Source organism: Arvicanthis niloticus, chromosome 2, assembly GCF_011762505.2.
Source record: "Arvicanthis niloticus isolate mArvNil1 chromosome 2, mArvNil1.pat.X, whole genome shotgun sequence".
Taxonomy (NCBI): Eukaryota; Metazoa; Chordata; class Mammalia; order Rodentia; family Muridae; genus Arvicanthis; species Arvicanthis niloticus.
In genome coordinates, this window is record NC_047659.1 from 126341410 (window position 1) to 126353729 (window position 12320).

Here is a 12320-nt window from a genome sequence, read left to right on the forward strand (position 1 = left end):
AGATGGGATAAGGGGTTTCCTGAGGGAAGACCTGGAAAGAAGATAACATTTGAAATGTAAATAAAGAAAATATCCAATAAAAAAATGTGTGGGCTGGACAGGTAGCTCAGCAGAGGACTCCCAAGGACTGGGGTTCAGTTCCCAGCATTCACATGGCAGCTCACAACTGTCTGTAACTCTAGTTCCAGAGGATATGATACCCTCACACAGACATGCATGCAGACAAAACATTGATGCATATAAATAAACCATTTTTAAAAAGTTAGAGGTGCTAGTCTGTGTTCTAACTCTTTAACAGACACTGGCTCTGGACCAGGTATGAGCCTCATCTGTAAACAGCTGAGTATCTGAAGAGAGGCTGGAAGAACAATATAATATTTGGTTTGTTTGTTTACCTTGTTTTTTGATGAGACAGGGTGGTATCTCTATTCTACATAGCCCTGGCTATCCTGGAACTAGCTCTGTAGACTAGGCTGGTCTTAAACTCAGAGATCTACCTGCTTCTGCCTCTTGTGTGCCGTAATTAAAGGTGTGCACCACCATGCCCAATTAGAGAATAATATAATATTTCTAAAAATACTCTGAAAATGGCAAAACACTTTTTTGAGACAGAGTTTTACTATGGAGCCCTAGTTAGCCTGGAACTCACTATGCAACCAGACTAACCCCAGACTCTTGACAGCTTTCTTGCCTCTGCCCTCAAAGTGCTAGGATTTCAGACATAGGCCTGGCTTTTCTTTTTCTTTTAAAACAGGGTCTTGCCAGCTGGAGAGATGGCTTAGCAGTTAAGAGCACTGACTGCTCTTCCAGAGCTCCTGAGTTCAATTCCCAGCAACTACATGGTGGCTCACAACCATCTGCAATGGGATCCAATTCCCTCTTCTGAAGGCAACTACAGTGTACTCCTATACATAAAATAAATTATTAAAAATTTTTTTTAAACCAGGGTCTTTCTATGTAATCTAGGACTTGGTCTTCTCTTATCTCAGCTTTCTAAGCACTGGTACTATAGTTCTGTGACTATCACATTTATAATGTTATTTAAGGGGAAAATACTCATATATCCACTCATATATACATTCTGGATTGCTGGTTACTTTTTTTTCATTACTGGAGCCAAAATAAACATGAAAAATTCACCCACTTCTTGACAATTCTGAGCTATAGACAAAATTACAGTCATACTAAAATAAAAATGGGAAGAAGACAAGCTATAAGACAAGTAAACATGAGCTTCTCTTAAAATATATGAAAAATGCTTCCTTATGGTCACCCTAGGACACGTTATCTCCCTGTAACAGGGTCTGTCTACATTCCCTTTAGCTCCCTGAAGCCTGAAAGGATTTGGCAATGACTTAGGCTAAGAGCAAAGTATGAAATGAAAGATGGGGTAAAATAATATAATATGTTTCTAGGTTGCTCCTGAAAGATACAAAAAAAAAAAAAAAAAAAAAAAAAGTCACACTGGCAAAGTCTACATGGTCACAAAGGTGGGCAGAACATTTCAGAATAGGAAAGACTTGGGTTTCAGACCCAGCTCTAGCATTTACTGACTTGGCAAGCTGACCTATCAATCAGATACTGTTATCTGTTAAATGAAGATTATAGTACTTCAAAGAGAAATCTGACCATTAAGAGAGAATTCATGTAAAGCATTTGGCACATAGAAAGTACTTAGTACATGATAGGATAGCCCACAATGAAGAAAGGGAGAAAGGAGGGAGGGGAGGGCTAGGGAGGCCAAAACAACAGCAAAGCTCCTCAAGGCATCTACTCATTCAAATCCAGAGGCTTTTCTCTTAATACTAGCGAGTGTCATTTCTGCACTTTGCGTCCCAGATAATATTTAGCAATATCTAGAGACCTTTTTGGTTGTCACCACTGGGAGGGGACGGCTAGTAGCATCTGGTAGATACAGGCTAAGTTGTTGCTAAACATTCTACAATGCATAGAACAGTGTCCTAAACAGTATCAGTCCAAAACATCAGTGCCAAAGAAAGCCTGCAGGCATCACCTGGAACTCAATCTGTGAGCCACTTCCTTTCTTAGCTTTAGCCCACTCAGCAATATGGAAACGTCCTTATCTGTGCTCTCTACCTCACTGAGCTGTCTAGAGCATTAAATGACACCATGGAGATGGAGGAGAGGCATTTTCATCATCATCTTCTTTTACAACATGTACAAAAGCGTTGACTCACTGACCAGAGCTGGCAGTTTTCAAACACCAGGGAATCCCTGCAGTTGGGAAGGTGGAGGGCAAAGGAGTCAGTATTCCTTGGGAATGCCACTGTTCAGAGGGACTCTTGTCTACTCAGTCAGAACATGGGGCTTCCATGAACAGTGAGTGGGACAGGAACGTGTCTCAGGGAGAAAGAAGCAAGATGGAACGTGGAAAGTGGGCGGGAACAGAACAGCATATCGGAGCGAAACTGACAGCTGAGAGGGAGCGAGGCTTTGCTCCGTGTCAGTCTACTTGGGCCACGAGAAAATACCATGGAGGGAAGACTTACAACAACACAAAGTTAATTCCTCACAGTTCTGCAAGCTGCACGGTTTAAGACAGAGGTTTCAGTTTCTGATGAGGGCTTTCTTCCTGCTTCTCAAATGGCTGCCTTCTCACTAAGTCCTCACATGGTGACAAGTAGAGCCCACCAGCCATCAGATCACTGTCCTCACACGGTGACAAGTAGAGGCCACCAGCCGTCAGGTCAGGCTCTATCTTTCTGACTTTACTGAACTCTAATCACTTCTATAAAGGTCTGTTTTAGTTTTGTACTGTTGCTGTAATAATAATAATAATAATAATAATAATAATAATAATAATAATAAAACATGACAAAGGCAGCTTGGGAGAGGAAGGTTTTGTTTTAGCTCACGAACCAGGTTATAATCCACAGCAGCTGCATAGTCAAGGCGGCAGGAAGTTGAAGCAGCCAGTCACGGCCACAGTCCAGAGCAGAGACAGTACATACATGCCTGGCAGTGCTCAGCTCACTTTCTCCTTGTTCATCCAGTACAGGAGCCAACCCCAGAGAATGGTGCTGCCTGCTACTGGGCTGTCTTCCCACGTCACTTAGTATAATCAAGACAAACCCCCAGTCATGCCCATAGACCATCCTAATCTAGATATTCAATACTGAAAGACTGCCTTCCCAGGTGATCCTAGATCACGGCACGTTGACAATTAAAACAGACCATCACAAGGCTTCCTCTCCAAAAGTCACATGTGATGTGGGCTAAAGTTTCAGTGTGTAAAATTCCAGGGACAGAATTCACTCTATAACATTTAAGCAAATATTAAAGCAATGCCCTTATTTATAAGTAGCTTAGTGGCTGAGCACCTGACAACCATGAATCCTTGGTTTAATCTTCAGTACAAACAAAACAACTACACTATACCCTAGACCAGTCTAGAAAGGTATCAATAATGACTTGGCATTAGTGATTCTTACATCTCCACAGGTAGCTCCAACCAGAAGCCAAACCTGAAACGTGCTGACCAGTCTTTACCCCTTAGACTGGTCTGGAGTGGGACCTGGGATCTGCATTTTTAAACACTCCCTTACCTGATTCTGATGATTAACAAGACTGAAGACAGGTTACTTCCTTGCTGAAGCAAAACTATCAGCTTTCTCCTGCCCTGAGAATATGTATTTCTGTGGCCAGACCTGAGCTTTAAAGCTATAGATTTTAGTACCTTCCTCTTCTTCGTGGCATATCCTTTTATGTAAAGTCCTTCATATACACAAAAAAATGGTGTTTAATGGATAGAGATTTCTGGAAACATTGTGGGGGCAGTCAGCAGAAGTCAAGAAGGCCTTTAAAAAGTACAGACTGCCAAAGGAGAGAACATAGAGTCTAGTGAAAGCCAAAGGAAGGATGACCGAGAGAAAAGGTCACAGAGAAGAATATGGGGCTGTCAGGATGCAATATAACTCAGTGAAAATATAAGTCAGTAGAGCAAGATGTTATAAAGAGCCTTGCTTTGGACAGAGAAAGAAATTAGCATCAACATCTTTTGGTGCTCTCATCCTTTCTCTCCACACCCTCTCCGTTCTTTCCTCCGAGGCTGCTGTAGACTCACATTGGCTATAAAGTATTCAACAGAGCGTTAGGACAATGGGCCAAAAGAACAGTGTAGCACAGAGTTTCTGGTGTGAACACCGAACTGGAAGGGACAAGAAGGAGCTGCTGAGCTCTGGGGGCTTTCATCATGAAACTCTCTAACACCACGATAAAAATGAGGTACGTTCTGCTGGATGTGGTAGTGCACACCTCTAATCCCAGCTCTGAGGAGGCAGAGTTTGAGGCCAGTCTACAAAGTGAGCTCTAGGACTACACAGAAAAACCTTGTCTCATAAAAAACAAACATCTTTACCAACCAAACAAGAAAGTAAACTCTTGATATCCATCTCTGATGAAAATGGTCACATAGGAGACTCAGCAAGCTTTTGAGAGAGCACTGGAGCCTGCATACACCCCTAGCTATGCATGTTAAAACCTTCTTATAGAAACTTAAAGTCAAGTGTTCAGATCCTAAATCAAATACCACCTTCACACTTTCTATTTAAGGTGACTGTATTATTTTTTCCTTTCTATAAAATAGAAAAACTTCAAAATATGACTGAATTTGCCTATTGAAAAGAAAAGGCTGGGGCGACATCAAAGAGCAGGCTAAGAAATGAGTTTTAAAAAGTATTCCCATCAATAAAAAAATCATCAAGCTAAGTGTTTTACTCAGTACTCTCATATATAAAAAGTCAATTAATAGCACAAGAAAGCCATTTATACATATTTTAGCTAAAACAAAATAGTCTTTACCTTATCATTTAGAAGTGGTTTGATCTCTGTGAGTTGAACATCCTGAAGTTCATCCATGAGGATGGCTCAGAGCAGGTTAGTCTCAAGAGTAAATCAGTAACTCTGAAACAGAAGAGAGGGGAGAGAAAACATGCTTAAGCTGCTGTTGGAAGCATGACGTCGCTCACTCAGATACTGGGCTTTGCTCCATGTACACCGTGTACAGGTACAGACATGGACATGGACAGCAGGGGACAGCAGACACAAGTGGAGGCAGACACACTCTCAAATGGCCTGTTGTTCTTCCCCTCTGGTGTCAATACCTTTTCACAGCTTCACACTCCACGCCCCAGATCTATGTCCTGCTTCTGACTGACAGAATGAGGGAAATGAGAGAGAATGTATGTGAGTGCTTTTATGTGGTTACATTACAAAATATATATTTTTTTTGTTTGTTTTTTGAGACAGGGTTTACATTACAAAATATTTAAACACCTGTCTTACTGAAAGACATTCTGCCTTGCTAGTTGTGTTGAGCCAGCTGGCACGCTACAAGAAAGCCATGCGGGAGGGAACTAAGGGCAGCTTCCTCTACGACAGCAAAGGGAGGGGAAAGACAGAAAGAAACTGAGACCCTCGGTTCAATAATCTCTACAAGAAACTGAATACTGCCAACAACCACATGACACTGGAAACAATTTCCTTCCCAGTGGAGACTCAGATGAGAGGTAACCTTAACTGACACCTTGTCTGAAGCCTTAGCAAGGACCCCTGACACCTTGAGATAATAAAGGTGTGTTGTTTTAGGTTACTATGTCTGTGGTGATATTTTAAACAAAGAGCAACAAATAACTTTGCAGTCTGCAGTGTATATCTTGGTTCCTAAAGATGAGCAAGAGAAAAATCTTCTCAGAACTGTGCTTCAGGAAGCAGTGATGTGGAGAGAAGAGGGTTACGAAAGGCAACAGCTGGAAGGTGCTGTACAGAACAGGACCCTCAATTAGTAATGGCAAGGGCAGTGAAGATGAATCAACAACTCTACTGAGGAATCTCAGTGTGATAAGGAAATGGTAGCTGACTTGGAATGGCCTTCTCCAAGTCCATTATCCTTGATACTTGATACTCACACCCACACATAATCACCCACCTGAGCAAATCAGGAATGACTTATGTTACTAATAGAACATAAGAGAAGAGATAAAACTTTTAGACTTTTATTACCTGGGTATTTTAGTTTCTGTGATGTTGGATTTCTATCACCAAGGGAGGAAACTATATTATGAGGGCACACAGAGACCTCTGGAGGTCCATGTGGAGGGACCTGCTAGCCATGTGAGTGATCTTGCAAATGAATCCTAAAGACTTAGTCAGAGCTTAGCTGTCTAAGCCATAGAAACACCTGACTACAACCACATGAAACACTAGCCAAGGCATTCTGAGTTCCTGACCCACAGAAACTATAAAAGATAATCAATAATTTTGTTTTGAAGGGATATGTTCTATAGCAATAGGTAGCCAGTAAGAGGGACCACATTATCAAGTTCAAAGAAAGGAAGATGGCTGAGGGAGGATGAGGTAACCAGAAAGCCTTCCTCATCCCACCATCATCCCACCATATGGCCTTGGATAGGCTGTAAGCATTAGATACTGCAGGTACGTGATTCTCACCCTGTGGAGTAAGCTCCACACTTTCTTCCTTCTTTCTTGTCCCTGAACCTATGAAATCACAAAAAAATCCTAACTCAGTGATTTTGAATTGTGGCCATTCAGTGCCACTTACTGGAGAGCTACTGTGCAAAGCAATAGGAAAAATCAGAGAGTGTCCCTTCCTCCTAGGAAGTTACAAAACAGCAGAGATGACAACGGTCTCTAAAATGATAAATACAAGGAAGAGACAAGAGTTCCAAGTGGGAACCATCGCTTCTACCCTGTGAGAATTAAGAAAACCTTCAAAAGAGACTGGTGTGATACAGATGCTTGACAGATGATGGAATTATATCCTGATCAAACCCACCGTGAACAGAAATCATGCTCAAAATGATTGAACACATCTATCCTACTATAGGTCATGGCTTACACTGCAGCACACTGCAGTGTATCTGCTGCTGTTCCTCATGCTTCCACAGCTGGTGATATTGTGGCTGCCTCTGTCTAGCACGACAAGAGGCACTGAGCTACGTAACACTTGCCCAAGAAACAGAAACTCAAAGCTCAGAAGATATAACTTAATTTTCTAGCATGTATGTGGCCCTGGGTTCAATCTCCAGCTCTGAAAAATAGTCTGAGATTTATTTATTCATTTTGTGTTTGTTAATCATATAATAAACCGTGGCTGTATTTTATTTGGACTTCATATGATCATTCAGACCTTGTGAAAGTAATAGATTAATGAAAAGATACTTTACTTATAATTCTTCCAACTAAGGATAACCATTTTCCCATCACTAGCAAGGCAAAAGTTTGATCACTAGAAGGATCAAAAGTGTGGTACCATCCTGGGCTACACAGGAAGAACCTGTCTCAAAATACAAATTTTAGTTTATTCATGATGTTCTTTTTTTCCCATGTAAAGTGATGATATCCTGGCATTATTTTTTTCCCACACCATCTACTTTATTTTTCTAGTTCAATTTAAGCAGCACAAACTTCATTGTGGGTGTGTGGGTGTGTTGGTGGTGTGTTAGGCCCCAGGTTGAAAGTCAAAAGACATCCACTTACTGCTCCCCTGCATTTTTTGTTTCCTAAGGCAAGATTTCAAATAGCCCAGGGTAGCTCTAAACCTGGTATGTATCTGAAACTGTCCATGAATTACTGATCCTCCTGCTTCTAAGTGGTGACACTGCAGGCATGTATCACCATTCCCAACCATCTCCTGTTTCTATGATAAAAGAAAATGGGATGACTGTGCCAGTATACACTTAAGAAGCAAACTAAAGAAGACTGCCCCCTCGATGGGCAGACTAAGGAAGGAAGCTAGAGCTGCAGGATTGTTTAGAAATTGGCCAGGAAGACAGGAGTGTTTGCCTTCCACACATGAAAGGATGCAGTGGATTCCTTTTTTTCCTTAGTTCCTGCCATCTTGAGCCCTTACCAGTGAGCAGTTTTATAATATCTACGAGAAAAGGAAGATCACATGGTGGAAAACTCCATCTCCAGATCCCTTGGCTGCACAGACTGGCTCCCTCCTGGGGATGTGGCCTGCAGTTCCGGCATCTGCTGCCAGGTCCCATCCTGGCACAAAGAGGTACTGATATTTTTAAAAGGCTGGTAAAGCTTCCATAAGCTACAGTAGACGATAAATGTCTGTCCTCTTTCCTAGTCTTGAGAAGAAGTATGAAGAGTGTATTTTTACAATCACCCTTTGACTGAGGAACAGGAAAGGGCAATGTAGGCACCAGCTCCATGCCAGGAATTCTCTCATCAATCTCCCAGGAAGACATCTTCATTTACTCTACAGAAGAAAAACTTAGGCTTGGACCTGTTTTCTGAAATTCTACATGTAAGTGATAAAGAAATGACTTAATTTTTTTCTGTCTCCACTATACCATAATATATCTATACCAGGCCCACCAGCTGGTTATGGAAACCTGGATCAGTTCCTTCCTCCCCACCTACACAGTAGCATCCCATGAGAAAAATCTGATGGAAGCCGAAAGCTATCCTATACATATTAACAATGACTCAGACCCCTTGGAAATGCAGGCTTGAGTCATCACTCCAGGATAAGGACTCATTCTTTCAGGAGCTAATTAAGGCAAGGAGAATATGAAATAAGTAAAGAAAAAGGGAATTAAATCCCAGCTATTTTTTGACAGCCTGTTTTAAAAACAAGGGCTACTTCTCACTTCTTAAAATAGTGTGCTTTCAAACTTTAATGTACACTCTCCTGGGGATTTTATCAGTTTTGAGGGATAACGGCTGAGCATGTGATCCATCGCTAAGGATCAGAGATCAGCTGAGACGAGAGGGTGATCTCTGACAGCATCTTTAACAGAGATAGAACAGAGACTCTATTATTTCATCCTGCCATCTTCCAAATAGAATATATTCAGTATTTTTTATATAATAAACTATATGGATCTTTAAAAAGACTCAACAAGCCAGATCAACCAGAAGGAGAATATACCAAAAAGTAGAGTTTGACGCAGCTGAGAGTGACAGTCTATCAAGCAGCTGAAATTACAAATGTAAAGAATAAAGGAGGGACCAGGGGTGATGCTCAGACCTAGAACCCTGGCCCAGCACACAGAGCCTGAGCCTCAGCACCTCTGAGAAATAAACATCAGTTAAAATAAAATAATGGGAAATTAAGAATTGATTTTAAAATGGCACAAGGTCAGGGAAGAAACAGGTTTTTGTCAAAGTTTCTAGTTAAGGGAGATAAAAGAACAATGGCCCAAACAAATAAAGATGGAGGAAGTGAAAAAGAGCAACAGACACTAATGAACATTTCTGTTTAAGTCAGGAGTCAGGGAGACCTGAGTTCGAGTACGAGTGAGTTTTAGAGAGATGAGTCCACAGGTCATCACCAAACTACAGACCCTGGGCTCTTCAGAAGGACAGGTGAGTGACGGAAAGTAGAACCATTAGGAGATAAAAGGAAAATGTCAGGTACAGGAGGAAAAGCAGAAACACAGTGTCAAAGAAGTCAAGGGAACAGAGGTTTACACCATAGGGGAGAAAACTGTGGAATGATGGAAAGGGAGAGAGAGGCTGAGAACCGGAAAAGCTTTATCTTCTGGCAGGAAGCATTAATGGTGTCAAAACCTAGGAAGTTTCTTGGTCTTACTAGGCCGGGTCTGTGTTGAAGTCCATGACTCATGTCATGCGAGACTTCTGTGACAATCCCCACCTTTGCTCCCACCCCCCCCCCCCCCCCCGAAATAGCAGCAGCCTAAACAGGAAGCCATCAAAGAGGACTCTTAAAAAGTGTAATAGGATGCTTTACTGTCACTCTCCACAATAGATGGCTTCCAGTAGCAGGGTGGGAGGGGAATGACTCAGGTCCATTTAAGGGGCAGGCCACAGAGAGTTTGGCCACATTCCAGTGTATATATAGTTATCACAAATTGGATTGGTTTTTAAATTGGGGTAAAGTTAGAATGGTGTGTGTGTAGATTGAACAGGGAAGGACTGAAAAGTGAATATAATAGGTATGTATGATGTGAAGTCCCCAAAGAATCAAAAAAAAAAAAAAAAATGTTGGGAGAAAAAAAACCCTACGAAGAGTAAGGTATGCTATAATATAAACACTAAGGAGACTTAGGCAGGAGAGTGCTCTGAGTTCAAGATCAGCTGAAACTATATAAATATGGTGTCTCAAAAACATCTGGGCTAGAGAGATGACCCAGTGGTTAAGAGCATTGACTATTCTTCCAAAGGTCCTGAGCTCAATTCCCAGCAACCCTTTGTAATGGGATCCGATGGCTTCTTCTGGTGTGTCTGAAGACAGCAACAATGTATATATATATATATATATATATATATATATATATATATATATATATATATATATATATGAAACCAAAATCATCTAGTAACCTATGAAGTTCAGTTACCTATGCTGAAAAGCCCTGGACTATGTAGATCATCTTTTTTATAAATTTGGAAAATGCTGAAGGGCAAGAGAAAAACGTCAGTAGGAGACAGGGAGAAACAGCAGTGTTTCTTGGCACACACAGAACACTAGAAGGATCTTTAAAGAGCTTCAAGACCTGGGGTTTTTAAGAAGTTTGACAGACCTCTGAATAGAAAACACAGAAAAGCACAGGAGCTCTGCTGAAGAGTTGGTGAGGCTACTGTGTCTCTGCACAACACACCAGTCTAACAGTGTAGAGTCAGGAGCACAGCTCAGCGGCAGTGTGTTTAACCAGATGTGTGAGGCACTGGGTTCCATTTCTAGTGTCACAAGAAATGAAGTCCAGTGACACCAAATGCAAGCCTTTGTTCACTCAGAAAGTAGAAGGCTGGAAATGCATGGACCCTTCCAGTCCCAGAAAGAGTCCCTAAGAACATTAGGAGTGTAGTCTAGATGTAGGCAGGCCCATAAAGGGCTGAGTGACACTGGGCAAAGCCTTTTCCCTTTCTGTAAAACGAAGAAGTTAGGCAGAATGATCTTTTTGGGTCCTGGACAGGACTGACATTCTGAATTCTCTATAAATGTACTTCTTTTTTTCCTCAGGCCAACCAGTTAGCAACCTAATATGAATCAAGAACTTGGTAAAGGTCACTCAGCAGATCAGCAGACATTTGGTCTGACCCTAAGGAACATGAGAGTCTGCACTGTGAAATTTCTAGTACTTAAAAACATTTTTTTTAAAAAGTAGTAATAAAGTACTGTTTTATTTCATAGCTTTCTCCCATGATCAAGGTAATTCGTTATCTTTGGCTTTGTCTGGACATACTAACATTAAGATACTCATTGGCATTCTAGGGGCAAAGTCACTTTTGGTCTTGGAAAGAATGCAGACAGATCACCAAAACAGAATGAAGCAGCAAACAAGAGGCACACTAAGGGGAATGAGCTGGAAGGGTCAGCTGCAGCTAGTCCTGAAACATTTACAGCTAAGAGGCAGGACACACCCAGGTGATTGGCTAGAGCTAGGAGAGCATGCAGACTCCTATGTATTCATTCTCTCTCCCTTTCTCTTCCTCCTTTCCTCCCCCTCCTAACAGCTCACTGATTGTAGCAATGAAAAATAGAGGCACTGGCATCTTAGCTAGAATAGAGATGAAAAAAACCTGAGACTTAAGAAGACAAACAGACCAACTAATAACAAATGGCTCAGGTGGAACTGAAACTCAAGTTTTCTAACAGCAAATGTTGACATTATGGCCAGTCTCACACACTGCCTCACTGATGATTATAGACAAAGACAGCGTCTGGTGTGGGGGGAATGTGTTCTGTGTATTACCGTGTTTAGTAATATCCCAGACATTTACAACTAGATGGCTATAACATCCTCTTCCAACAGCTCTAACAATCCAAACTGCCTCCATATAGTGCCAAATAACCTCTGTAGGGCGTTAATCATCAGTTTAAAGAACTATCCAAGTTTTACCAGTTTAAAACCCTATCAAGTTTCACCAATGGTATTTCTCTGTGTGTTTCACCTTACCAAAAAGAAAGAGGACCACTTGGGCTGTCTTCCTGCATCTAGTGCTTGGAACATAGCTTTGGAGCTAAAAGAAGCTTCCCCAGGGCAGAGGTGAGACAACTAAGGGCTAGGATGGCCAAGAGATTCCTCAAGGAGTGAGAATGGTGGATCCTGAAAGGACATGCTTGACTAACCGGAATGCAGGAGAGGACAAATGAGGATACTCATGGTAAGGGGGGGAAAAAAAAGCCACACATAATACAGCCAGCGCTGTAGCTTTGAGAGAAGACTGAAGTCAGAAAGTGAAGGAAACTGAGTCAGAAAAGTGGGACACAGAACTATTTTTTTTTGCATGGACAACACTGATGGTTTCTAGGAAGAATGACACAGAAGCTTAGCTTTATGAATTGCTTGAAACTTGGT

The 12320-nt window shown here is 41.6% G+C and overlaps 1 protein-coding gene across 12 annotated transcripts in view; it reads right to left on the bottom strand.

Moving 5' to 3' along the window:
• The window catches only part of LOC117702995 (protein NDRG3), a 63995-nt gene that overhangs the window by 39061 nt on the left and 12614 nt on the right, over positions 1 to 12320 (bottom strand). For all 12 annotated transcript variants that reach the window (XM_034494355.1, XM_034494356.2, XM_034494354.2 and 9 more), the window contains exon 2: positions 4822 to 4923. In XM_034494355.1, the coding sequence (XP_034350246.1) occupies positions 4822 to 4878 (57 nt within the window). In that variant the 5' untranslated portion in view covers positions 4879 to 4923. The remainder of the gene's footprint in view (positions 1 to 4821; positions 4924 to 12320) is intronic.